At 54.3% G+C, this 27,583-nt stretch overlaps 3 protein-coding genes across 10 annotated transcripts in view; 2 read left to right on the top strand and 1 right to left on the bottom strand.

The window, feature by feature from the left end:
* Positions 1 to 2,405: 2,405 nt before the first annotated feature.
* Nacad (NAC alpha domain containing) lies at positions 2,406 to 10,535 on the top strand. Of its 5 annotated transcripts, none has more exons than XM_090332525.1 (10): positions 2,406 to 2,502; positions 2,654 to 2,830; positions 5,916 to 5,999; positions 6,351 to 9,140; positions 9,261 to 9,373; positions 9,458 to 9,526; positions 9,716 to 9,862; positions 9,951 to 10,094; positions 10,183 to 10,305; positions 10,433 to 10,535. In XM_090332525.1, exons 2-10 carry the CDS (start codon positions 2,764 to 2,766, stop codon positions 10,445 to 10,447), a joined length of 3,552 nt encoding a protein of 1,183 aa, XP_090188651.1. In that variant the 5' UTR covers positions 2,406 to 2,502; positions 2,654 to 2,763; the 3' UTR covers positions 10,448 to 10,535. The 5 variants fall into 5 exon arrangements, with proteins under 5 accessions (XP_090188651.1, XP_090188650.1, XP_090188648.1 ...); XM_090332524.1 differs by having other exon boundaries at positions 5,916 to 6,209; XM_090332522.1 differs by having other exon boundaries at positions 5,916 to 9,140; positions 9,261 to 9,355.
* A 1,281-nt stretch (positions 10,536 to 11,816) lies between these two features.
* Positions 11,817 to 27,583, bottom strand: part of Ccm2 (CCM2 scaffold protein) — a 50,800-nt gene continuing 35,033 nt past the window's right edge. For all 4 annotated transcript variants that reach the window (XM_090332518.1, XM_090332519.1, XM_090332520.1 and 1 more), the window contains 8 exons: positions 20,170 to 20,253; positions 19,601 to 19,784; positions 18,904 to 19,040; positions 17,310 to 17,445; positions 15,340 to 15,397; positions 14,768 to 14,906; positions 13,786 to 13,924; positions 11,817 to 12,408 (listed from right to left, as the gene is read on the bottom strand). In XM_090332518.1, the coding sequence (XP_090188644.1) occupies positions 12,128 to 12,408; positions 13,786 to 13,924; positions 14,768 to 14,906; positions 15,340 to 15,397; positions 17,310 to 17,445; positions 18,904 to 19,040; positions 19,601 to 19,784; positions 20,170 to 20,253 (1,158 nt within the window). In that variant the 3' untranslated portion in view covers positions 11,817 to 12,127. The remainder of the gene's footprint in view (positions 12,409 to 13,785; positions 13,925 to 14,767; positions 14,907 to 15,339; positions 15,398 to 17,309; positions 17,446 to 18,903; positions 19,041 to 19,600; positions 19,785 to 20,169; positions 20,254 to 27,583) is intronic.
* LOC150062709 (golgin subfamily A member 2-like) lies at positions 23,957 to 27,435 on the top strand. The gene is given in 5 exon segments (XM_090332267.1): positions 23,957 to 24,486; positions 24,489 to 24,524; positions 24,527 to 25,008; positions 25,010 to 25,829; positions 25,832 to 27,435. Coding segments are annotated over 5 exon segments (2,694 nt in total). The 5' UTR covers positions 23,957 to 24,044; the 3' UTR covers positions 26,746 to 27,435.

Here is a 27,583-nt window from a genome sequence, read left to right as displayed (position 1 = left end):
AAAAAAAAAAAAAAGCTAGCACTCTAGCACTTTAGGAATTGAACCCAGAGCTTCATGCATGCTAGGCAAGTACTCAACCACTAAGCCACCTTCCCAGTCCCTATATTTGAATTTTCATGCTATTGATTTGTGTTTTCTGTCCTGCTGGCTGTTACATCTTGGTTGGTTGGTTGGTTGTGGGGCTTAAACTCTGGGCCTAGGCACTGTCCCTAGTTCAGGGACAAGGCTAGTGCTCTCCCACATGAGCCACAGCACCACTTCTGTGTTTCTGGTGGTTAATGGGAGATAAGAGTCTCACGGACTTCCGTGCCCAGACTGGCTTTGAACTGAGATCCTCAGATCTCAGCTTCCTGAGTAGCTAGGATTACAGGTGTGAGCCACCACGCCCGACTCCATTACATCTTAATGTAACTATTCAATAAGCATCAGGCTTGCTATGAGGGACAGTGAGGTACACTGATTCTCAGATATCTGCCTTCTAGGATCTCAGTTATGAGTCACCAGCACTCAGCTCTTTAGCCATTCATTATTATTTTAGCCATTTATTTATTTTAACCAGTCTTGGGCTTGAACTCAGAGCCTGAGCACTGTGTCAGAGCTCTACCACATTGAGCTATAATGCCACTTCCATTTTTCTGGTATTTAATTGGCCACACCTGGCACTGGTGGCTCATGCCTGTAGTCATAGCTACTCAGGAGGCTGAGATCTGAGGACCATGGCTCAAAGCCAGACTAAGCATGACTCATCTACAATTTTGTTGTTTGGAGGGTTTTTTTTGTTTTTTTGTTTTTCTGTTTTTTGCCAGTCCTGTAGCTTGAACTCAGGACCTGAGCGCTGCCCTTGAGCTTTCTCAAGGTCAGCACTCTACTACTTGAGCCACAGCACCACTTCTGGCTTTTCTATGCATGTGATACACCAAGCAATCTAACTCGGGTCTTTATGCATCCTAGCCATGCACTTTACCACTAAGCCAAACTCCTGGCCTCATATCTCCAATTAACCACCAGAAAACCAGAAGAGTTCAGGGACACGGTTCAAGCCCCATAACCACCACCAACAACAAAAAAACAGCCTTTCCTGCCTAGGCTGGCTTTGAACAGGATCCACAGATCTCAGCCTCCTAAGTAAATAAGATTACAGACAAGAGTCACTGATGCCTGGCTCCTGATTCTTTTTTGATGGGAAAAGGACTTTTATGGGTGAGGGTTGTGAAGGGAGGAGAAGGAAGAAGGGAAAGGAAAAGGAGGGGGGGCGTTCTGTTAGGTTTCCTTGCCAGTGTTGCCAGGTTCCATTGGTAGTTAACCTCCATTCTAAACAAAGAAATCGATTTGGTTCTCCTGTTGGTAGACTGGAGTTAGGAAACACCGGGCTTGGGCCCCTCTTTTTGGGAGGGACAACAAAAGATAACTAGTGTTGTGCTGTTCACCCAGCCTTTACCAGCTCCCTGCTTTCTTCTTGACCCTCTCCCTCCCCTTCCTCTACTTACTCCCTGACAAGTGTGTCCAGCCTGGGCAGACAGCACCCACCCTCTTTTGGTTTTCTTTTTTTCCCCTAGATTTACAGTCGTCCTTAGCAGAGAGAAATAGAGATTCAAGCTCATGCTGCCTTCTCAGGACTGGAAGCCCACTGGGCCCCAAGTCCAGCAGACTTGATGTTGACCAGGTGGCAGGAGCTGTGAGCGCAGTGGAGCGAGAATTCAGCTAAAACATCGGACTTCCTGGAGATGACATGAAGGTCCTGAAGTGGAGGCTGGAACGAGCACAGCCCCAAAGGCAGGCTGGAAAGATGCCTAGAAGCGAGCCACAGAGAGACACGGAACCCGGGCATTGCCGCCGCGGGGGATGGGGCGGCCGGAAGACCACTCCGGGAGGGCGCTCGGATCCCGCCGGCGGAGGTGACAGCGTGTCGTTCGTCCGTCCCCGCGCCTGGCACGGGGGGAGGGGGCCGCGGGGAGCCTGGGCGGAGCCGGGGCCGGGAGGAAGCCGTGGCGTTTCAGGAAGGGCCCGAAGGGGTGGCGGAGGCGGCGGCCAGGAGCCGGGGGAAGCGGGTGGCTTCCTTTCTCCGCCTGGAGATGCCAGAGATGGCGCTGGGGGCACCGAGCGCCCTGCCACGGGGAGACCCGAGCGGCCGCGCCGCCACGGAGCTCACCGGGGTTGCCTTCCCCGCCGCGCGCGCGGCCGCTCCGGCTCCGGTCGCCACGGAGACCGGAGGAGGTTGCCATGGAGACCGGCGACGGCGAGGGCCAGCCAATCCCCTCTCTCCTCGGCCGCGGCTCGGGTTCACCTCTCAGGAGGGGGCCGGCGGGGGGATGGGCGGGACCTGACGGGGATGGGCGGGGCCGCGGCGCCCTCCCGCGCCCCGGGCGGCCGGGGGCGCGCGCCGCCACAGCCCCAGACCGCCGCCACATCCCCAGACCGCCGCGCCACGGCTCCCGGGGCCCTGCTCCCCGGCGGGCGGCGCCGCCACCTCCTTCCCCTGAGGGGAGATGCCGCCGATGCGAGGTACCCGGGACCGGCGCGGGCGGGGCGCGGGGCGGGCGGGAGGTGGGGCGGCAGGGCCCCCGCGCCGCAATGCCGGGCGCGCCGGCGCACGCTCGCCGCCCGCTCGCTCGGGGCGGGCAGGGCGCTGACGTCACCCGCGCCCCCCTCCCAGTGGAGGGGCGGCGGCCGCGCAGGCTGCTCGCGGCGGCGGCGGCGTGGACGGACTGACGGACGGACGGAGGAGCCGAGGGAGAGAGGGACGGGCGGGCGCACGTCCAGGCCATGCCCGGGGAGGCCGCCCGCGCGGAGCTGCCGCTGCCCGAGGCCGGGGGCCCTGGGCCCCGCACAGGTGAGGCCGCGGCCGTCCCCTCCCCGGCCCAGCGCTCGCGCTCCTCCCCTCCGCCCCTGTCCCCCTCGCCAGCTCCTCTCCCGTCGGTCCTGCGCTCAGCCCTGCCTTCTGGCCGCCGGAACCCTGCCCCCCGCCCCGCCACACACCCAGCTTTCGGGGAGGGGCGGGAGGGGCGCGGGCAGTGCCCCCTGCCAGCCAGAAGCCCCGCGCGGGCCGTGCCCTTGGCCCTGTGCGGGAGTCGTGGGGCTCCGCAGGCCCCGGGCCCTGGTCCCGCCTGCTCAGGCCGCCGTGCCACATTGCGCCCCATTGTCCGCCAGCTGAGCCTGAAGCCCAGCAGATCCCTGCGGATGGAGAGGGAGCATCGTCCCCAGGGGCCTCCACTGCACCCCAGGCTGCGCAGGGCCGGCAGCTGGCTAGGAGGGAGAAGAAAGAGGACCGGTATATCCCTGAGAGCCCAGAGGCTAGCAGGAGAGAAGGCCGAGTTGAGTCCGGGAGATGAGGGGCCTGGAGGAGGTATCCTAGACATAACCCCTTACACCACCACCACCACCCCAAAAAAATCAGCAACCGCGGAGGTCCCAGAGAGGCTGGATCAGCGAGTGTTGGTGTAGCCAGAAGGGTTGCCAGTCCACTTAGCCTGGGGCATTCAGAGCCTGGATGGTCCCTGTTGGAGGTCCACCAGGGGTGGTTTGGGCAGGGCCAAGGGCACCTTGCTGTCGCCTACCAGAGGTGGCCACCTCTACTCATCATTCACGCCTGGGGTTCTCTACTAGCTCTGTTCTGCCTTGCTTGATGACCTTGAAGGAGACAAAGAAAAAGAAAAAAACCTCTGGCCTTTCTTTCCCTTTCCATTCTGATCTCGGTCTACCTCTGTCCTTCCCTGCCTGGGATTCAGGCTAGGAGTCAGTACAGAGCCAGCAGTGTGACTTTGGGATATCTTAGTGGCACCCCAGTAGCCACACCCACTCTCAGTGTCAGGTGTGCCTCTAGGAACCTGGAGGATACACACACACACACACACACACACACACACACACACACACTGCCTCTCCCACCCACCTCCCCCTGCAGCAAAGTGGCTAAGGGTCTTATACCCTGATGCTGCTAGGAGCAGAGGTTGAGTTCTGTCCAGCAGAGTGGCAGTCCTCAGCTTTACTTCTCAGCCTGGCTCATTCTGCTTTGCAGATGAGAAAGAAAAAACTGAAGTGCTGGTCATGCCGTGCCACCAGCTAGTAACATAGAGCAGTCATCATCACTGGCAGGCAGCTGCGGCCCAGATCACCCCAGAGCCACACTCCTAAGCATGGCCCCTCCCACTCTTGGGCAGGACTTGGCCTGGGCTCTGGGGGCAGTAGGTGGTGAGCTAATGCTTTGAAGAAATTTGTTTTGGGCCCTGGTCCAGGAGAGGGAGGGATGTTACAGAGCCATTCAAAATGAAGCTAGTAAGCAGTTAGAACACACAGAAAACACTGAGATTGTGTGGAGTGAAAACCACCCATGCAAAAGTGTGACTGTGCAAGCTGGTTGCGGTGGCTCATGCCTATAATCCTAGCTACTCAGGAGGCTGAGCTCGGAGAATCAAGCTTCAAAGCCAGCATGGGCACAAAAGGACTTGAGACTTTTATCTCGAATTAACCTCTAGAAGACAGGAAGTGGGGCTTGGCTCAAGGGTAGGGTGGTAGCCTTGAGCTGAAGAGCTCAGGGACAGTGCCCAGGCTGAATTCAAGGCCCATGACGCAAATAAATAAATAAGTGAATGACCTCAACGGTGAGACAAGAAAGCAAACCAGAAGGTGGGTGCTAATGGAGGGGTTGTCTTCCACCTTCCTAAGGCCCGAACTACTTCCTGGCCTGCAGTATTTCATGGTGTGCAAGTGGGCATGGCTTGTCTCCTGGGGTGTGGTAGTGCAGGGATGTTTCCTGAGCACCTGTGGCCTAGGATGTCTTGGGACCCACAGAAGTGCCCTGGGCAGGCCAGGAGGGTCTGGTACTCACCACACAGAATAGCTGCCACTGTGAGAGGGTGTAGCCAGAGGCTACAGCAGTCATTCCACCTTTACCCTTCTGGCCAGATGCTCTAACTCCTCCTCTAGAAACTCAACAATATACAGGGCCCCTGCTTCCTTCTCTCTGGGTCACAGGAGTGGAGCAGAACCCCTCCAAGTAGCAAAGTCCTGGGGGAGATGACCCAGAAAGGTAAGACCCCTGCTTTACAGGAGGCATAAGGGAAACCTGGAATGTTTTGCATGTGCAATTGGGGGCAGAGAAAAAGAAGAGGAGAGAGGAGAGAGACAGGAACTAGATATACTAGATGCAGTGTGTGTGTGTGTGTGTGTGTGTGCGCGCACGCGCGCGCGTGCATGTGCACCACTCCTGGGGTTTGAACTCAAAGCCTTGGTATTACCCTTGAACTTTTATGCTCAAGGGTAGCACTCTACCATTAGAGCCACAGCTCTGGCTTAATTGGAGATAAGAGTCTCACAGGCTTTTCTGCCTGGGCTGGTTTCCAATCCACAATCCTCAAATCCAAGCTTCCCTAGTAGCTAGAATTACAGGTATCTGCCGACACCTAACTGTCCCTGAATTTTTTTATTGCTCCAGACTAGTGCTCTACACTTGAGCCACAACTCCATTTCCTGTTTTTTTTGTTGTTGTTTTGTGTTTTTTTTATTTGTTTGTTTGTTCAGTGGTTCATTGGAGATAAATCTCAGGACTTTCCTGAAAGGAAAGGATCAAACCTTGATCCTCAGATCTCAGCCTCCTGAGTAGCTAGGATTACTGGCGTGAGCCACCAGTGCTCAGTACTGGGTGTACTTTTGCTGAATACCCCCCATCCCCACTGCTTCCCCCTAATCTTAGCTTTCTCCCACAGCCAAAATACCCACAACCTTTCCACAAAGCCACTGTCAGCAGCTCTGCTGGAAGGCCTGGAAATTCCCCATCACATGCACACTGCCATTCTCCTTCCTCCCGTGTACCCCTGAGCAGTCCTCCTCTGGGCTGTCTCCTGTTCTGTGCTCGGCTCCTCTCCTCACCTGGTCTGGTGATGGTCAGGAGTATTTCATGTCCTCCTCTGTCTCCACAGATCTCTCCTGTGATGCAGCTGCTGCCATCCTGAAAGGGGACACCCAAGAGTCCCATGCCCTCACCCCAGGGCCCAGCAAGCCAGGTGCCCGGCCCCAGCCTGAGGGAGCCAGCTGGGATGCAGGGCCGGGTGGGGCCCCCTCAGCCTGGGCAGACCCCACAGAGGGCATCACAAGTCCTGCACTTCTCCCTGAGGGCCTGTCCCTTCCAGCTCTGCCTGACGAGGGCCGGCCCCCTGAGGCTCTGTCCCCCAAGGCCTCGCTGCCCACCACCCTGGAGCCCCGGATCGTGATGGGTGAGGAGACATGCCAGGCCCCCCCATCACCCAGAGCAGCCTGGCCAATGCTCAGGGACCAGGAGGGTGGACACACCCACCAGCACCCGCCCCTCGAGCTGTGTTCTCAGGGTGATCTTCCTGTGCCTTCCCCTCCCCCAGACCTTGATTCCTACTTCACGCCTCCTTCTACCCCTACCAAGACCACCTATGCCCTGCTCCCCTGCCCTGGGACCCCTAGAGACACCTGGAACCCAGAGGCTGAGCTTCTGCATGAGCTGCTGGACTCGGGGCCTACCTCGCCCTCGGGCTCCTACATCACTGCTGATGGGGACAGCTGGGCCTCATCACCATCTTGTTCTCTCAGCCTGTTGGCCCCTACTGAGGGGCTGGACTTTCCCTGTGACTTGGGCCTGTCCCCACTGGGGTCCACGGCAGATGAAGGGGAGCCGAACCCTGCTACACCCCCAGAGCCACCATCCTCTGAGTCCAGCCTCTCCACAGACAGCAGCTCTTCCTGGAGCCAGGAGGGCCACTTCTTTGACCTGGACTTCCTGGCCAATGACCCAATGATCCCAGCGGCCCTCTTGCCCTTTCGGGGCAGCCTCATCTTCCAAGTGGAAGCTGTGGAGGTGACACCACTCTACCCAGAGGCGGAAGAGGAGGAGAAGGAGGAAGAGGAGGAGGAAGAGGAGGAGGAAGAGGAGGAGGAGGAGGAAGAGATGGCAGCTGATGCTCCGATCCCACATGGGGACGTGGCTGGGGATGGTGAGGAGGACAGTGCGTCTACCTCATTCCTGCAGTCCCTGTCTGACCTGTCTATCATTGAGGGCATGGACGAGGCCTTTGCCTTCCGGGATGACACGTCTGAAGCCTCCTCTGATTCTGACTCTGCCTCGTATGCAGGAGCAGATGATGACAGGCTGTACAGCACGGAGCCCCACGCCCAGCCCAGCTCCCTGCTGCAGGACAGTGCCCAGAAGACAGAACAGGAGCATAGAGGTGGGGTCCCAACCTGGGGCCCTGAGGCCTCAGGAACAGTGGCCACCCCTCAGGTCTCAGAGGGAGACGCCCATCTCACACACAGCCAGCAATCCATTGTAGAGAACACCGAAAAGAGCCTCCCTTTAGTCCAGGAGTTCAAGGCTATTGTGGCCCCTCCAGTTCTGCAGGCAACCCAGAACCTCCAGGTGGAGCCAGCTACAAGAGTGATCCCTCCTCAAGCAGGGGACGAGGGAGTTGACTCCTGGGCTAGAGGGGCACCTGCCACCAGGGCACCATCTCAACCCTCCCAGGAGAGGCTAGGTGCTTCGTTAGGCTGGGAGCTCACTGGCAAAGAGTCACCACCAGTTCTGCTTGAAGCTAGCCCTGTCTTGTGCCCAGATGACACAAGTCCTCTTCCTGATGACTTGAAGGAAGGCAGACTGAGCTGTCCCTCAAGCCCAGAACCTGAGGATGTGGCCACATTGGAGCCCCAGCAAGCCGAGGGAGGTGACACAGCACTGCAGGACTCTGCTGCTGCAGCACTTCCAGTCGTAGATGTCACAGCCCAAGAGCCCATGGCTGAGGCCACACTGGGGCCCCAGAAGATGGGAGGTGTCACCCTGCCCCAGGACTCTTCCATGGCAGCACTTCCAAATGAGAATGTCACCTCAGACTCAAAATCTATAACTGTGTCCACAGAGGGGGCCCAGAAAATTGAAAGGAGTATCACCCGGTTTCTGGACTCCCCTATGACTGTACCTCCACTGCTTCAAGACTCCAATTCCACTTTAGGCCCAGAGCCAGGGACTGAGGACACGCTCCAGGGCCTACAACTAACGGCAGGCTGCAGCCCAGGGAAAAAGCTAGAGGCCTCTGTGGCCCAACAAGAGTTAGATATGGCCTTAGGAACAAGGCCAGTATTGGAAGAACAACAGGATGCAGCTCCTTCTGAAGAACCAGAGTCTCCAGCCTTGACTCTAGCTAAACAAAATGGCCCAGAGTCTGCTACAGAGGCTGGGACTCTCAGAGCACCAGAGAAAGAGGCAGGCTCCACCTTAGACATGGAGGCCCCCAGGACCTCTGAGCCTGCCTCTGGAGCCAGAGATGAAGTAGCTGAAAGTCTGTCGGTACCTGGGCAGGAAGCTTGGCTTGAAACCCATAATGGGATCAAGACCCACTTGCTTCCACAGGCGACCGTGGAGTCTAAGAACAAGGGAGGTGAAAGCCCCAAGCCACTATCACAGGAACATGGACCTGGAGCAGGATCAGGGCCCCAAGACTCAAGGGAAGCTCCCAAGGCACATTCTGCTGCCTGCCCTGAATTCAGGCAGGCTCAGAACCTGAGCCCAGCTAGAGAAGGAAGGGGCCTGAGCAGCAAGGCCCTCCATGGAGCCAAACTTCCTATGACCTCCTGCCCAGGATCCCCCACAAGGGTGGCACGCAGGCGCAGCAGGGGTTGCCCAGAAGAGCTTGCCCCCGCCTCTCAGAGACAGGAGCCTGTGCTGGACCTGCATGGGGGGAAACAGCACCAGACCACCTCCAGTGTCCTTGAGTCCTCCCCATCACAGCCCCCAGAAAACCCTGCCAGCAGTCTGCCCAGTGCATCCCAGAGTAAGTCTCTGGCCCCTGATCCATCTGTTCCTGATGGCCTTGCTGAGACAGCTCCCCCAGCTGTGGGACCCCCTGCCCCTGGGGAAGAGGGGATCCCTGCTGCTGCTGCTGCAGCCACTGCCGCCTCAGGAACCACAAAACCTCTGGGGGCCAGACAGCGGATCAGCCTCCGGCCCCATTCAGCCCTCCTCAGTCCTAAGGCGGCCCCCAAGGATGCCAAAGACACAGCCAAGAACCTGGCCCCCTGCATCTCAAGCCCCTGCCAAGTGCCTCCTCCCTTGGGAGCCCAGAGTCCCTCTGGCCGTGGACACTGTCCAGCCCCTGAGCAGCAAGAGGATGAGGACAGCCTGGAGGAGGGTGAGGTGGGGCACAGGGTAAAGCTGGGCTCTTCCGGGGAGGGCAGTGACACCCCAGGGTTGGAGGGTTCTTGGGGGGAGGGGAAGGAAGCCATCCGCCTCACACCATTCCCCCTCTCAGACTCACTGCAGGCCCCAGGCTCGGGCCAGCACTCAGACAGCCATGAGGAGTCATCGGCTGAGCTGGATGAACAGGATACCTCCGCACCTCAGAAGGCACAGTGCCCAGCCCAGGTGCCCAGACCTGGGGGGGAGGGTCAGGCCTCAGGGTGGGTGGGCCCCCACTCTCACAGTGGCTCAGTCCCCACCTTTTCACAGGCTTCAACAGGCAGCAGTGAGGCCATCGCCAAAGCTAAGCAGAGTCGCAGTGAGAAGAAGGCACGAAAGGTAGGGAGGGGTCTTGATAAGACCCAGATGGCCAGTGAAAGCCCATGGGGAGCCTCTGGGTCAACTCTAGTGACCTTCTAAACAGCTAAGGCTGCAGTGTCATTGGTGACCCTTGGGACAGGCTGTGACCACAGGGAAGAGCAGCCACCCCTGGTCCCTGGGGAAGTCTGAGCCTGTCCTCTGCCTCAGGCCATGTCCAAGCTGGGCTTGCGACAGATCCAAGGAGTCACCAGGATCACCATCCAGAAGTCCAAGAACATCTTGTTTGTCATCGCCAAGCCTGATGTCTTCAAGAGCCCCGCCTCAGATACCTATGTGGTCTTCGGAGAGGCTAAGGTCTGAGCTGGGGTGCAGAGAGGTGGCAGGGTCAGGGCAGAGCGGAGGGAGTGGACAGGCTCTGCTGACAGATTGTCCCATGCTATAGATAGAGGACCTGTCCCAGCAAGTGCACAAAGCCGCTGCAGAGAAGTTCAAGGTGCCCTCGGAGGCCTCGGCCTTAGTCCCTGACTCAGCAGCTGGGCCCGGGACAAAGCCAGAGTGTGAGGAGGAAGAAGAGGAGGAGGAAGAGGTAAGGTCTAGGGCCTGGTCCCTGCCTGCGGGTGGGGTCCCTGCCCTAGGGAGTTTAGGCCTGAGGTACCTCACTGTTCCCTCACCAGGTGGATGAGGCTGGGCTGGAGCTGCGCGACATTGAGCTGGTAATGGCCCAAGCCAACGTGTCTAGGGCCAAGGCTGTGCGAGCCCTAAGGGACAACCACAGTGACATCGTCAATGCCATTATGGTAAGCAAGAGTGGCCCCTTCCCTCTCTCCAGATGCCTCAGATGTCAGCTTTAACAGGGAGAACGGCCCTTCCTCCCCCCCCCCCCCCCCCCCCCGTCATTGAGACCCTGTCTACATTTCTCTGCAGGAACTGACTATGTAGCTGCTGGTTGGAAGCTGGTCCATCTTGCCCCTCTCCCAGTTCTGCTTTCCAATAAACCAGTGTCCTACCATCGCCTGGTGATCCCTCAGAGCTTTTCTGTGTCACGCTGCCTGCTGTCATCCATTTAATACCCTCTGGTGTCATCTTACCACTATGTCCCCTGAAGCCCCTCTGTGTATGTGCAGGGGGTGGTGGAGTGCTGAGATATCTGGGCATGAATGGGCTAGGGCAACAGGGGCATGAGCCCAGGGAACAGTCTACGGTTTATCTTGTGTGTGTGTGGGGGGGGGGGGTGGTCATGGGGTTTGAACTCGACCTGAGCTCTTCAGCTCAAGGCTACCACCCTACCCTTGAGCCAAGCCCCACTTCCCATTTTCTAGAGGTTAATTAGAGTCTCATGTCCTTTAGTGCCTGGGCTGGCTTTGAACCACGACTCTCAGATCTCAGCTGTGACTTATCTTCTGCCTCTCCTAATCTCCCAGGATAGCCACATTCATCTAGACAGCATTACCAGTGCCCCAGCCGTCCCTGGCTGGAGGTCAGGTTTGACCAATCACACAGCCCATAACAGGGAAAATTCTCTGTAAAATACTGGATGTGGGCTGGGAATGTGGCTTAGTGGTAGAGTATTTGACTAGCATGCATGAAGCCCTGGATTTGATTCCTCAGTGCCACATAAACAAAAAGCCAAAAGGGACGCTATGGCTCAAGTGGTAGAGTGCTAGCCTTGAGCAAAAGAAGTTCAGGGACCGTGCCCAGGCCCACAGTTCAAGCCCCACAACTGACAAAAACAAAACCCACTGCCCATGACGATGCCCTCTTCTGAAGCTATGAATACAAGGGTCTGCCACCTGCTCAGAGGGGCTCCTGTGGGACCATCTGGATACAACTGGGGTGTCCACGCAGGAGCCTTAGGAGCTTTTCTTCCTCCCGCCCATGACCGCAGAACCAGCCCCTGCCTGATCGGATGTGCGTCCTCAGCCCGGAGCCAGCATGTTTCTGCATATGCTCGCAGGTCATGATGGTGCACAGAGGTCCAGGACACTGGACCTCCGGGCTGTGGAGTCACCTTTCACCTCTCCTCGTGTTTAAGGGGTCTGGAGGGCAAGAGGGCAGAGGGAAGCCAAAGGTCTTGGGGAAGGCACTCGTTAGGGGTGGCGCAGGAATATGGACAATGAGACAAGACACCTCCCACAGTCCACGCATGAGACTCCAGTACACAGGGCCTGCCCCTTCCTCTGCCTGTGCTGCCCCAATCCCTAAGACCCCTGAGCCCAGTTCGGGTGCTTCAGGCAGACAGGACTCCAGGACAGGGACCAGATGCCCAATTTAGAAACATGCCTGGCAACTAGAGATTAAATTATTCACATTGTAGTAAACTTCTTTTTAAGGTCTCTGAGAGTTACAAGAGGAACATCATGTGCAAAATTAACAGCTGTCCAGGGCCAGGTCCACAGGACCGGGCCTCCCCGAGCCCACGGTGCCCAGCACGGCTGAGGGTGCGTGGTGTCCAGAGGCAGCTCCATGCTCCTTCACAGTAGAGGACCCGGTCGCCGGGGGCCTCCCGGGCCTGTAGCACTTCTCCAGCCCTGGCTGGTGGGAAGGGCTGACAGGCAGGGCCGGACAGCTCTTTCCAGGAAGGCCGGGATGGTGTGGAGGTGTACACATTCCCACCGCCCGTCATGCCGAGTCCTGGTCCATGCTGCAGCCCAACGCCTCGATGTCGCTACTGATGTCTGAAATCATGCGGTCCCACTCGTCCCCCTCCGAGGGCACAGAGCGGTCATCGGGGCTGCCCGCGGTCCTGTTCCCGTTGGTGGTGGAGGTGGAGGTGGTACTCAGTGCCCGACGGTGCCTGCCGAAGCTGTCTGTGATGATGCCACGGCCATCCTTCACGCCGATGGTCTCCAGGAAGTTCTCGAAGTGTTGGCTGTCCTTCTCAGGGATGAAAGGCCTCAGACCTGCCAACACAGCACCCGCGGCTTTCAGGCCACAGCTTCCCCTGGGCATAACATCTCATGAGCTGTGCTCCTGCTGCTCCAGTTCTCTGACAAGCGACCCAGCTGTCAACTGCCACCTCCATGGCCACGGTGTGGCACAGGCCTGGGCCCTTCACCTCTTATTTTGAGAGCTCCATTTTACAGGTAAGAAAGCCAAGGCCCAGAGCAACCCCTCCTAACCCTCCACTGCCATCAGCAGCAAGGTACTGTCCTGAGTCAGGGCTGTGAGCTGAGTAATCAGGCAGGGCTCTAAGCAGTAGGGATCCCAGTCTCAGTAACTCCAACCTCCTTCTCTCCCTCTCCATCCTCACCCTCTTTACCACTACTGCAGTTGAATTTAGGGCCTTTTCTTGCTCATGGATGGTACCCTACCACTCGACCACACCTCAAGCACAGCTTTCGCTAGTTCATTGGAGATGGAATCTCACAGACTTTTCTGCCAGGGATGGCCTTGACCTGTGATCCTCCAGCTCTCAGCTTCTTGAGTGGCCAGGATACACCACTGGGCCCCATCTACAACCCCAATCTCCTTCTCAAAAGGAGGTACCCACTTGGGAGCAGTGTGGGGGTTGCTAGAGGCACATTCTAAGCTGGGTGCAGGGTCCTGGGTCAGGGACCTGCTAGATGACTGACTCGTGAGGCCATGGGGAAAAGCGAAGGGCCAGAACGGGCTGCAGCAGGCATCTTCCCTCAACCAGTAAGGAGCCCAGAGCAGGCAGCCAAGGCTCATAAACCCAGCAAGATGGGAAATAAACTCATCTTACCTTGTTCTACTAGGAAACAGTACCCCAACTGGTTACTGCCAACTCAGTGTTCTCAGTATTCACAGAAGGGAAAAACCACAGATGTTCCATGTCACCTCACTGTGTGGGACACAGTTTGTACAGGTACAGCTGCAGAAGTCCGTGGCAGGCCTGCCAACTACTTGCACTAATGCACTGAGTGCCTCAGGACGTTAATGAGGGCTGGTTCTTCCCACCAGCAACCATGTTTCTACCTCCCAACCCAGCAAACTCCTATATCAGAACTCACTCAAGTGTCACTTCCTTGAAAAGCCCCCTGAATCTCCTTCTGGCTTGTTCACCTGGGTTTTAGGGTTCTGCCCAATCCCAGCCCTAGTGTACCCCCCGTTCTGCTCCCGGGCAGGAGCCATCCAGCTCAACTGGGGGTTTGCAGGAGTGGGTTAGTCTTCCTCACTAGGCTCTAAGTAGATCAGCTCTGTGGCCGATCCTGCACCTCAGCCAGGCCTTGTGACTGCCATTCCTGATGGAGCCCCCGTCCCCCGACTGTGCACACATTTCCCCAGTGGGGACCAGGGGTCCCCCAGGCTCAGCTCACCGAGCAGCAGGAACTTGCGGCTGTCTCCATAGAGCTGCCTCAGGCTGATGCAGAACTCGTGGATGGAGGCCCCATTGCGGTATTCATGCAGCAGCGCCGCGAACTGCTGGATCTCCTGCGACGACAGCTTGGTGCGCAGCTAGAAAAGCAGAGTAGGCAGGTGTGGGCACCCAACCTCACCAGAGCCCCCGAAACAGGCGCCACACCGGGTCAGAACATCCACGTGATTCTATTCCTCAGCCTTGGCCTGGGCTCACCAGAAGAATGGAGGCAAGGTCCAGAGGCAGCAAGATGCTCCCAAGCCCACACTTCCTGAGGGGACAGGGGCCAAGGGATGGGAAATGGGGACTCCTTGTGCTCTTGGGGCACAAACCAGCCAAGAGTCTGGGGTTGTGTGATAAGCAGGACTGGGAATGTGGCTTAGTGGCAGAGTGCTTACCTAGCATGCATGAAGCCCTAAGTTCGATTCCAAAGTACCACATACACAGAAAAAGCCAAAAGTGGTGCTGTGGCTCAAGTGGTAGCAGTGTTAGCCTTGGGCACAGAGAGGCTCAGGGACAGAGCCCAGCCCCTGAGTTCAAGCCCCAACATTGGCCAAAATAAATAAATAAATAAATAGTCAGGAGTTTGGCCTAGTGGGAGAGTGCTTGCCGAGCAAGCATGAAGACCCATGTTGGATTCCTCAGTACCACATTCACAGAAAAAGCCGCAAGTGATTCTGTGGCTCAAGTGGTAGGGCTCTATCCTTGAGAAAGCCCAAACACAGTGCTCAGGCCCTAAGTTCAAGGCCCAAGATTGGGAGAAAAAAAAAAAGTAAGGTATTTTTTTAAAAAAGGGTAAGGTGTTTTGTATATCACCTTTATAATAACAGTAAGAAAAAATTTAAAGATTAAAATATTGCTAGAAATAAAATCTGTTATCTATTCTCAACACCAATAAAAGCAACCCAACCGCCCGCCCACTGGCCAGCTCCGCCCGTTACCGTCATCATGTAATCCTGCAGCAGCTCCGTGGCGCTGGTGCTCAGCTCGCTCTCGCTCACTGTCTTGCCATGGGGCGAGGTCTGCATGCAGAAGGACAGGGACGGCAGGCCCCCCCCATCTGCAGAGTCAGGGAAGCAGCTGCAAAGGAACAGAGTGGATGGGCAGGTAGCTTCATCCTCTCAGCATCCCACACCTACTCAGATGCCTGGTCAGGGCTGTGTGGGTGCCAGGCCCACCTCTGGCCACCGCATGAGGAGAACTGGCTGGGCATGGCTGTGTGTGGGTGCTAGGCTTGGTCCTGGGTGCCTGAGGGACTGGCAACAGGCAGTTCAGGGGACAAGGGCCTGAGCAACATTGCAGAGGGGCAAGAAGCGGAGGGGACAGCCTATGTGGCAGAGGTGGGTGCACATGGCAGAACTGCCACAAAGGTGCACAGCAACATGGAAAGTTCTGAAGACTACCATCCACAGTGCTGTGAGGAATAGGCAGAGGCCAGAGTGGTGTCAAGGGCTGAGGTGAGCCTGGGGGACAATGTACCAATGCGGACCCACGGGAGGCCTGGCATACTTACAAAGTGCTGGCCTCTGCATCGTAGGACTCCTTTATGTCCACTTTGGTAGAAGAGTCATCTGTAAGGACAAGCAAGACACAGTGACTTCAGGTGTGGGACAGGCGTTCGTTCCAGTCCAGCACTCAAGAGGCTGTTCGACCCTGATGCTGTGTCTACAGCAGATGACCCCGAATTCCTTTAGTCTGGCATGGACTGTATGCCCACGAGCAGGCCCCCACACTAGAGGACCCTCCTGGGGATCCAATCTAATGCACACCCTGTGGCAAGCTGAGATGGGGTCCAGAGATGACACACATGACCAGGTAAGAATGGCTCCTTGGGCTGGGAATGTGGCTTAGTAGTACCTACCATGCACGAAACCCTAGGTTCCATTCCTCAGTACCACATACACAGAAAAAGGCTGAATTGGTGCTATGGCTCAAGTGCTAGCCTTGACCAAAGAACCCAGGGGACAGTGCCCCCGACCTTGACTTCAAGCCCCACAAATAAAAAAAAAGCCCAGAATTTTAAAAACCTCCTTTGGGGATGTCAGCTATGTGCTAAACTAAATCACAGAGGTCATGCCCCTTGTTCTCAGTTGCACAGCAGAACCAGACAGTCTGACCCCAGCACTGATAGCTCTCAGGCATAAAGGAGTCTCCAAGACTGAAGACACAAAGCAGCTATCTAGGTAATGTCCAACACATGACTGGATGGATGGTACTACGTGGTAAAGACTGTGGTTTGCTGCTCCAAAGCTAAGCAAAATGACATCGCAATGCCAGGGCAGACAGCCAAGTGAGAGCTGTGATGGTGGGGACCCCAGGGGAAGGTAAAACTTTAAATGGGAGCAAAAGGAAGCCAGGAAAAAAGGAAGTGACACTTCTAGCAATAAAAACCATGGAAGGGAAAGATGCTGGGCATAAACTGGCCGCAGCAGTACCCATGTCTCAATCCCCTGAACTATGCTTACTGCCTTACACAGCAAAGCTCAACTGAGATAATAAAAAGAGTAGAGACAGCTGGGCGCAGTGGCTCATATCTTTTAACCCTAGCGAATCAGGAGGCTGAGATCGGAGGATCGTGGTTCAAAGCCAGCCTGGGCACTAAAAAGTCCATGAGACTCTTATCCAATTAACCACCAGAAAACTGGAAGTGGAGCTATGGCTCAGGGGGTAGGGTAGTGTCGGGAGCAAGAGTGGAATCAAACTGTACTTTGATTTGCATCAGATAATTGCTTGACTGTCTCATTGTTTTTTGGCCTTCTCCTGTTCAATTGATCTGAGATTTACCATATGAATGTAACCCCCAACAGTTCCCTGATTAACCATCTGGATGTAACACCTGGCAGTGCCCTGGTCTCAAGAAGGGATATAAACTTTGAGTTGAGAATAAACGGGGCGCTGCAGTTTTTGCCTGGGTTGCAGACCTCCCGGACCCGATGTGTTTGTCTCTCTTCTAATTTTTCCAGTCCCTGCCCCCTATTTCAGGAACCCCAATTTGCTGCCGGTAGGCCCCGGCAGGGTAGTAGCCTGAGCTGAAGGGCTTAGGAACCATGCCCAGGCCCAGAGGTAAAGGGTAGCCTTAACCTGAAGAGCTCAGGGACAGTGGCCAGGCTCAGAGTTCAAGACCCACGACCCCCCCCCCAAAAAAAAAAAAGAAAAGAAAAGAAAAGAAAAGAGGGGTTTCATGGTCTAAAAGGTGCCTGAGTGCAATCTGCCAGCTGTGGTGGAATGCGCAAAGGTGTTCCAGCTGTGACACCTTGAGTTCTTCCCCCACACCCCCTTCAGCCTCAACGTCAACCTCAGAGGCAGCTCCACCAAAGCCACATGGGTTCCAGAAGAAGCCCTGCACTGCCAGCAGCCCAGGCCTGGGTGGCTCAAAGGAGATTTCCTGAGACTGCTCTGACTCCCAGGTTTCCCAGCATGCCCTTGCCAGAAGGAAATGTGTTCAGGGGACCTGACCTTCACGGCCATTCTCACTCAACATACCGCTGTGCAGGGACAGGTGATGGGTGGGTGTGGAGGCCCCATCAAATATTGCCCGGTCCAGAAAGTCGATGGTGGACTCCGTGTAAACGATCTGGAAGACCTGGCTGAGCAGAGAACACAGCTCTTCCGCAGCGACCTGCAGTGAGCAGAGAACAGCAGCTGCTGTGCTTAAGGCCAGGGCCAAGTACTAGACCTCCACATTATAAATGCTAACAGAGAGCAGATACTGAGTCAAAGGCATTCTCAGGGCTGCTGTCAGAAAAGGAGTTATCAGCCAGGCCCGGTGGCTCATGCCTATAACTCAGCTACTCAGTAGGCTGAGATATGAAGATCGAGATTCAAAGCCAGCCAGGCACTAAAGAACAAGAGACTCGTATCTCCAATTAACCACTAAAAAAGTAGAAGTAGTGGTATGGCTCAAGGAATAGGGTAGTAGCCTTGAGCTGAAGAGCTCAGGGACAACGCCCAGGCCCAGAGTTCAAGTCTCAGGACCAAAAAAAAAAAAAAAAGAATGAAAGAAAAAGAAAAGAAAGGGAGTTATCAGTGAGCTGCTCCAGAACTTCCTCTGGGACAAAGTGTCTAGATACCTGGGTTCCCATGTCAGACCCAGGGGTCAACTCCCAGGTCCACCTCTTCTACCACTTAAGTGTCCATCAGCATCCTCCCCCGTCACAGCAAAAGGGAGGGAGGCCACCACCACTGTCAACGCTGTTAAGAATAAGGGACGCCTTGCTATGTGAGGCAGAGGCACTCCCACGGTGACATGGGGAAGCATCTAGGTACAACTTTGGCTGGAGAGGGAGGATCCAAGCTGAGAAACACAAAAGAATACTGGACAGTCACCACTAGCCACTTTACAAATGCCAAAATTAACTTAAAAAGCATGAGAAGAGGCCGGGAGTTTGGCCTAGTGGTTAAAGTGCTCGCCTAGCATGCGTGAAGACCAGGGTTCGATTCCTCGGTACCACATACATAGAAAAAAAAGCCGGAAGTGGTGCTGAGGCTCAAGTGGTAGAGCTCTAGCCTTGAGAAAATCCAAGGACAGTGCTCAGGCCCTGAGCTCAAGCCCAGGACTGGCAAAAAAAAAAAAAAAAAAAAGCATGAGAAGACCCAGTGGCCACTGGTTAAGAGGAGTTGATACCTGAACCCACAGGCCCATCCTAAGCACCTCCTTTGCACCATCTGCCTTCCTACATGGAGGAATGCGCAAGCAGGCAGTGGCAAGCACTGCAGTCAGGGCTGCAGGCCCCAGGCCACCACCAGGAAGTGCCCTGAAGACATCAATGAGCAAATGCCCAGCTGGCCATCTCAGGGCTGGAGAGAGAAGGCAGGAGGGCTGTCTTGGGTCAAGGCCAGGATAAGCACTGGGTAGGTAGGACCCAGGTTAGAATAGGGCAGAGCCTGAGCAGACCTATGGGTAGGGCCTGGTCAGGGATGGCCAGAGTTCAGGGCAGTGCTCAGGTCAGGGCAAGGGAGATGAGAAGGAGGGGCTAGCTGGGGCCACAGGCAGGTGTGGTTAAGGTAGTACCAGCTGTGGGCAGAGCTGGAGGGAGCCAGGGCCTGGATAGCCAGGATGGGCAGAAGGAGGTCTCACCTTGCTCTCCACGGCCAGGATGACCAGGCAGCACGCCTCCACTGGCCCCACTGCGCTCTCCGACAGGGAACCTGCACTGAGGCCCCGGGAGCTTTCTGCACACAGACTCTGGCTGGGGGAGATGCCGGGGTCCTGGGCTGAGAGGAGACGGCACATCAGGTCAGCTCGGATTCGCAGCCAGCATGAGGGCCACCAAGGCACCAGCCTCAAACCATGGGCTCAGTATCCTCCAAAGGACCCACCCACTCATGCAGGACTGAGCACTGAGCTCGTGGGGACAGCTTGCCTTCATAGCACCAGCTCTGGAAGAGCACAGAGCTCAGGGGTGAGCCGGAGTCAGGAATCCTAACCAGGCTTCAGGTCCAACCTTCTCTCCAGGGCTTTGCTATGTGTCACTGACAGCCACAGCATATGGCTGCCTGGGGGTGGAGAGACAGCATAGGAACTGGTGCCAAGGAGTCAGGTGCCAGGACCCCTGGATCCCACAGCTGACCATAAATCCTTCTTCACTCAACTTGGGGAGGGCAGAGCCAGTTCTTAGAACCAGGCAGAAGCAGCATAGAGGTCCGGAAGCTGTCTCCAAGTGTCACGAACGTCCTGACACTTAGCTCAGGGCCCCACTCCTCCCAGTCTCCAACTCAGCACATGGTCCCGATCCAATCCTGTCCACACCTCAGCACACAGCCCCAGTGCGCACCTGTCTTCAGGACCACCAGGTGTGTGGCGTCATCTCGGACATAGGAGACAGCAGCGATGTCGTGGATGGGAACCCTGAGGATGATGTCTTCCCCGTCCCTCCAGGCCAGCTTGACATTGTAGGCAGACAGGCTGAGCACAGCATCGTGCTCCTGGGTCAGGTGTCCAGGCAGCTGGTGGGCTCGCTGGAAAGAAGCACAGGGCTTGAGGAATGGGGGTCCACCACCTCAGGCTCTTCCCCAGCAGCAGTGCTGGCTGAGTCCTACATGTGGCCAGCTCTGAGTGAACAGAGTGCTGCCCAGCCCAGCCCAGCCCAGCCCAGCCCAGCCCAGCCCAGCCCAGCCCAGCCGTGCCACTCCAGGACACCAATGTGCTCAACCCAGACTGCCAGGGCGTGGTCTGGAAGAGCTGGGGACTGGACCAAAACCACATGGAGCAAGTATGAGCACACAGACAGACAGAGACACAGTCCTTATGGCCAAAGCCCAGAGCATCCTGGATGTGAAGGAACTGACCACCTAGCCAGGAGGAGAGCAAGGGCAGGGGCAGGCCCAGGGGCAGGACAGTTACCTTTGCATTGTCTATGAAATGCAGGATTTCAGTCCTACTGGAGGGGTTCAGGTATTCTGGGATGGATGTTAACTGACCTAAATACTGAAAGAGAGAGAAGAGTGTATTGAGAAAAGCAGGGGAGCAGGGAGAGGAATGTGGAGCCAACACCACCACAGTCACGGAAGAATTGACATCAAGGTTCTCAATCTCCAGCCAGAGGAGTGTAGAGCTCCATCTCAGCTCCAGGTGAGTCTCCCCGAGCCTACGATAACCTCCCACAATCCCTACATTCCAGCAGTCAAGGTCTTCACCGCAAGCCCTGAAAGAACAGCCCAACCCATTGTGGTAGAAACTGTTTTTGGTCTGGAACTGAGAGAACCAGAAACAAGAGCACCACAATCGGTTTTCTTATTTTGTTTTTTGCCAGTCCAAGGGATTGAACTCAGGGCCTCAGCACTGTCCTTGGGCTTTATCAAGGCTAGAGAGCTCTACTACTTGATCCACAGTACCACACTGGCTTTTTCTATGAATGTGGAAGTGAGGAATAGAACCTGGGTCTTCATACATGCTAAGCAAACACTTTACCCCTACACCAAACTCCCAGCCAAGAACAGACTTCTTATATTCAACATTGTATCATTCCTTAAATCATACATGTATGCACCACCTGAATTCTGAAATGGTAATCTCTCTGTACCACAACTTAGTAACAACAATACAACTAGATTAAACTGGGCACTAGTGGTTCACTCCTGTAATCCTAGCTACTCAGGGGGTTGAGATCTAAGGATCATGGTTCCAAGTTAGCCCAGGCAGGACAGTCTGTGCAACTTTAATCTCCAAGTAACCATCAGAAAGCTAGAAGTGGAACTGTTGCACAAATGGTAGAGAGCTAGCCATGAGCAAAAAAGTTCACAGTCAATGTCTAGGCCCTGCCTGGTTCAAAACCCAAGACTGTCATTTAAAGGGGAAAAAAAAGCCAAGTACCAGGGGCTCAGGCTCAAACTTGTAACAAGCTGGGCAAAAGCATTCATCCTTGCTCTGCAGAAGGCTAAGGGAGGGAGGGAGACAGACCACAGTGCCAAAAAAGTTTACAAAACCCCATCTCAAAAGAAAAAGTTGGGCTGGACCATGGCTAATGCCTGTAATCATAGCTACTCAAGAGGCTGAGATCTGAGGATCAAGGTTCAAAGCCAGCCTGGGCAGCCAGCCTGAGACTCTAATCTTCAATTAACTTCTAGAAAACAGGAAGTGGGGCTTGGCTCAAGGGGTAGGGTGGTAGCCCCCAGGCCAAGTTCAACGCCACATTATCCCCCCAAAAAACATGAATGAAAATGTAAATTCCACTTTCTTCTCTCATATATAAAGTGGCTTCATCCTTAACACAAGAAAAGCTGACAAATTGAAAATCAGATCCATATACTTCAAGTCTCAGGGAAAACTACTGCTGACTAAACTGGAGAAGACAGACGGGTAGATGCTAAGGATCACAGCTCCCTGGGGACAGAAATCTAGGAGGGAGGACAAGCGCCAGGGATGAAGCCCAGACCTGCTCAGAACACTGAGCCTGGGGGTGAAGTCACAGGGGTTCTCACACTGCCATGGGTTTGCCTGCAGGAACCCTACTGGGTCCTCAGCATTGAAACTATAGAAAAATCTGTGCTTCTGGCAAGGAGAAAGGAAAAGAAACCGATAGAACACCATCATGAGTAGATGACCCCAAGGCTGCTGTGGAGAAAAACCCACCAATGCTCCGGACACCTACCTGAAATCACTCAAATGTACCCATGTCATTGCACAGGAGCACCCATGGCTTAAAGCCCCAGGAACCATGCTACACTACTTTGTCTCTAATACTACAGCTGTTTCATTTTTTTCCCATGACATCTTCCATGCATCATTTCTTTTTCTTTGGCTCAAGGCTAAGCACTCTACTACTTGAGCCACAGTACCAGTTCTGACCTTTTCAATATATATGGTCTGAGGAATCAAACCCAGGGCTTCAAACACGCTAGGCAAGCACTCTACCAATGAGCCACATTCCTAGCCCAACACGCAACATTTCAATAAAATCTAAAACCTTTACTTTATTGCTGTAATTCAGCACCTGGATATTGTGCCGTTTCTCTTTGCTTTTGGACACCATTTCCTTTGTGTGTGTGCTGGTACCAGAGCTTGAACTCAGGACCTCACACTTCTTCTTGGCTTTCTCGTTCACAGCTGGTACTCTACTACCTGAGCAATGCCTCCCAGTCCAGCCATTTGCCTTTTAGGAGGTATATTTTCACAAAATAGATTACGTGTGTGCGTGTGTGCGAAGCTGCCTAAAGCTAGAACTCTACCACTTGAGACATAGCACAATATAAGGCCTTTTCTATGTATACCAAGAAAGTAAACCTAGGACTTCATGCATGCTAGGCAACCATTCTACCACTAGGCCTCGCTCCCAGCACAGATTACGATTTTATTTTCTGACCAGTCCAGGACATTGAATTCAGGACCTGAGCACTGTCCTTGGGCTTTGTCAGGGCTAGAGTTCTACCACTTCGGCCACAGCACAACTTCCAGCTTTTTTCTATGTATATAGTACGGAGGACTCAAACCACAGTCTCCGTGCATGCTAGGTAAGCACTCTACCACTAGCCAAACTAGTGGACCAGATTGATTTTATTAATCCAATGACAATAATTCAGGATAGACCAAAGCTTCTCCACATCAAGTGAGTTGTGTAACACGTAAGTGGGAATTAAAATTTTGATTTTATGATCAGTGTGATCAGGACTTGGGTTCAGTGTTAGGCAAGGGACTGAGCAATCGCCACCACCCCAAGTCCCAGGAACATGCCTTTCACAGTGGGCTTGAGACAATGCTTTAATCCAAAGAAGTGATGTGAGCAGACAGAACCTCATGTTGTACCACTGCAACCAGCATGAACCAATTCTTCATTGGATGGAAAAGCTGGGCACACACAAGGAACTCTCCAATCCCTTCAGCTGATCCCTGGATGACAAGCAGTCACTCCCATGCTGAAATGGATGTTCAGGGGCCCTGGAGTGCTAACAGCCCAGGACCTAAATTCTGGACTAGAGGATATCACGTGTGTGTAGTGACTAGTTAACTGCTCAGGTAAGATCTGTTGTCAGTCACCTGCCAGTTATTCTTTGTGTTGGTTGTGATTTCACATACTCCTGGACAACAGCAGGAATTGATGCCCCCAATCCTCCTATGACTGGGTTTCTCAACCTCAAGATCACCAGCCAAAGTATGTGGAATCTGTGCAGTGCTCTGCAGGGCCTGGGCGTGCTGTGTGCAGCATGGTCAATACTAGAGGAGAGCCCTGGACTGGTGATGTCCCTGAACCTCCAGTACCAGACCAAGTGGGAGAGCAGGGTATATCAGACATTATAAACCTCAGTGGCTCCCTGATCAGAATACAGATATCAGCAAATATGGTCAGAACAATAGAGCTAATTCTGCAGGAAATGAAGACATTGGATGTGGAAGACAGCTGTGTTTCTTGGTGCCGCCTTCACAGGTAAGCCTGATGGAAAGTGGTAACCACAGTTGTATGAGCAGGTGGCATCCTTCCTCCTACCAAAGTGGACAGGGTCAGATTGGGGAAGGGCTTCAGGAGCAGCTTCTCATCACAACCCTACTCATTTTGCCTGAATCACAATATTCTGGCCACACCCTTTCGCTTTCAAGTTTCTGACCAATGGGATATAAGAATGTGGGCCACACCCACATTCCATTCTGTCTCTGTTGGCTCACACCACTACCAGCGGTGTGAGAGAGGTAGAGGTGCTGAGTGGTGAATGAGCGAATCAAAGTAACAGAGTTGGTGAATCAAGGTATATAGAGTTGGTGGTAACGGGATTTCAGAGAGCCTGGGAATGTGGCCCCCACACCTTCGCAGACCCAGTGCTGGGATGTCTGAGCAAACCAGAGGAAAGAAATTAGCTGCAAGAAAGCAACTACTTCGAGAATACCAGCAGAGGAACTGTCTTGATGGACCTGCAGAATCCAAGAAAAAGAAAACTAAAAAGGGAGCTAATCCCAAGACACACACCACTGGGAACTGTCATGCAGTTGAGGATGCAGCCAAAGACCCTGGGCCTCCCCTGCCTTTGGGCACAGTCAGAGCTGTCAGGGTCAAGAGTGTCACAAGTCCTAGCAATACTGAGGACATAGGGAGGCACTGCCAACACCTGCTGCTTACCCTGGACTCCAGCAGAATGCAAAATCAGCAGTTTTGCAGTGAGATCCAACAACTGAAACAGGAAAAGAAAGACCAGCAGGATCAACAGGGGAAGGAGAATGAGAAGATGACCTGTGTGTACAAGCACTGAAAGCAGAGGGGGAGCAGCCCAAGCTATTGATACACTGGTTTCAGAAAAATTGGACTTACAATCTGCCCTGGCCCACATACAGCAGGTGGCTGATGAAAGAGCACTGGAGCAGGAGTGTTTCACCAGCCGCCTGCAGGCTCCAGAACAGCGTGTGACAGAGCTAGAGATGACTTCATCTACAGACTCCACCAAGCAGATGGAGACTGAGAACAACAACCTAGAGCTCCTGAAAGCCCTGAATCGCATAAAGCTGCAGCTCCAGGAAAAGGCCAGAAGCTGTGAAGTCCTGGAAGACGAGAACACCCAGCTGCAGGAGAGACTGCAACTGCTCCTGACACAGAAGGCAGACCTGAAGATCAAAATCCATGAGTGCCAGCAGGCCCTAGAGGAGCGGGAAAGACAACTCAACCACATGAAAGAGGTGGTGACATTAGAGTTGGAGAGGTGCATGGGTGAGGAGGTGCAGCAGCCGGCAGAGCAGGTGAGCCAGCTGAGAGAGGAGAAGGAGCCAGGGACTGGGGCAGGCAGTGGAGCTAGACAGTAAGCTGGTGGAGCTGAGAAAGCAGCTGTCAGAGCTGCAGTCCCTGCAGCCCCCCGCAGGCCCATGTGAGGCTGACAGGCACTTGCAGGCCCAGGCCCTGCAGTGGCAGCAGGAGCTGAAGAACCTGCAGGAGCAGCTTCACATGCAGGTGGAGGAGAACCAGAGCCTAGGTCTCCAGCACCTGGAGCAGCAGCAACAGCGGCTGTGGATCCTGGAGAAGAAGGCAGAAGAGTGGGATCAGCATGCCGAGGATCGGCACAAGATCCTGGAGACGATGGAGAAGGAGCACGAGACCATGAGATGTGCCCTGGTGCTCAAGCGAGAGCTCAAGGAGCAGCTGGGCCAGCTGCAGGAAGCCCTGCTGAGGCTGAGTGCTGAGAAGGAGGAGATGGCCATCCTCTTGCACTTGGAGCAGCAGGTGAAGAAACATCTGCAGGAGAAGGTGGAGCATGGAGAAGAACAGTTAGAAGACTGGAAAGAGGTGGCTGAGATCAAGAGCCAAGCAACCCGGGGGCTGCAGGTGCTGCATGACCAGTCCCTGGCCCAGCTGCAGGAGCTCAGAGCCACCCGTGAACAGCACCTGGCTGCCAATCAGCAGCTGACCTTGGAGAAGGAGGCTCTGCAGCAGCACCTGCTGAGGCACCCCCAGTCGCTGCATCAGCTGAAGCAGGAGCAGGTACAAAGCAAGGTGGAGGAGCAGACAATGTCTCCAAAGTTACAGGATGCACTGAAGTGCCTGCAATTGCCAAGACAGGAGAAGGAGCAGCGTTGGACCCAGCTGAGTTTCCTGGCTTGCCTAGGGAAGATGAGGGCCTGAGCAAAGAAGCCAAGGGTGGGGAGGAGACTCCCCTTGATGTGATTGTCCCAGAGGACATCAACAACCCACTGACCTTGTGGGACTTTTACCTTGCAGCACAAAAAGTGGCCGAATCAAAGAAGGTGCAGCTCAGCCGGCAGCTCCAGGAACAGGAAGCCCGCTGCAGGTGCCTGGCCAACCTGGCAGCCCAGTACCAGAGCAAACTGGAGTACCAGGCCCTCTACCCCAAGGGCTGGAACCACGGCATGTCTGGGGAGAGGACGGGGGACACACGAGCACCCAAGACACTGAAAATCTACTTCACCCACAACCTGACCAACAAAGTGGACCATGAGGATCAAATGCATGACCTCCAACATCGATGCAGCCAGCTGTCAGAGCACGTGACTGCCACTGAAGACTCCATAGTTGTCTGTAAAGAAGAGATGGCAGTCCTGGATGAGCTGTATCAGAAGAAAGACGAGCGTGTCAGCCGGCTGTCCCAGGAAAAGAGGGATAAGAAGAAGGAGTTGCAAGAGCTGCTGTTGCATCTTGCAGGTGCCAGCATAGAGTGCCAGGACAGGACATTGGCAGTGACCCAAACCCCTGCAGCTGAGGCCCCCTCAGACCTCTCGGGCCCCCTGAAGATGAAGGTTACACAGAAGCAGCAAGGGTTGGAGGAGCTGCAACTTGAAGACAACATGGAGACTGCCCAGGGAGAGGATGGGGAGCCTTGTGCCCTGGAGAACCCCGCCACACACCAAATCATGCTGCTGCTGCCTGATCAGCATCAAGAGCCTGCAGGCTTGGGCAATGAGCCCACCTCCCCTTTCTTCTCCAAACTGATGCAGGTGATGTGTCTGACATCACTGGCAGCCACCACCTGGAGAACTGGGCTCTCCTCTTGAGTTTCTTTGGGACGTGGCAGTTGATGGCATTCTCTCAAACCTTGTTATAATGAGTGCTGGGAGAAGGACAACACAAGCCAGACAGGGCAGAGGTTGATGGGAGGTGGTCCAAACTCCAGGAACATCTAATAGCCCACTGGTTGCCAGAATAACGTCCGCATAATGGTTCTTCTAAAGAGTAAATTCTTTATAAAGGAAGACAGTGAATAATGGCATAATTTTAACAGGAAAAGTATATGCCAAAAGGCATACTGTATTAGTAATGTTATTTTATAACTTACTCCTATAGAAGCATACTCATATTACTTTCTGATATATTCTTATGATGACTGATGGAGTACATTTCATAATTCTTTACATTTTAAAGAAAAATTCATATTACTTCCCGCAATTAGTTATTTCATTATTAACAGTGTACTGGTGCATTCATACATTTAAAAAAATCCTACTCCTTAGCAGCAACACTAAATGTTCACATTTATGTTTTAATATACTAAGATGGTAGTGTACTGAAGTGAAAAAGCAGTACACTGTGAAAACGGTTACTAAAACCTGACAGTTTCGAAAAAAGAAATATTAGAACAAATTGAAGAATCCTACAGTGGAAGAATCTACAGCAAAGAAGTGCAGAAATATACTACCAAATAGTATACACTATTACAGAACAGCTATAGAGTGCCATCTCAATTTTTTAACTTATGTTGCAAGTGATGTGGCATACGATTCAATGAATCTAATAAAATATTAAAATTAAAAGAATTGACTGCTACATAATGAAATCCTTTTGGACAAGATATGCAAATTTTACTTATTGTCGTTATTTAGTGGGTCATGGGGC

Source organism: Megascapheus bottae, chromosome 5, assembly GCF_031878675.1.
Source record: "Megascapheus bottae isolate mThoBot1 chromosome 5, mThoBot2.hap1, whole genome shotgun sequence".
NCBI classification, from domain to species: domain Eukaryota; kingdom Metazoa; phylum Chordata; class Mammalia; order Rodentia; family Geomyidae; genus Megascapheus; species Megascapheus bottae.
The sequence above is the reverse complement of the archived record's forward strand: the minus strand, read 5'-3'. Positions and strand labels throughout refer to the sequence as shown.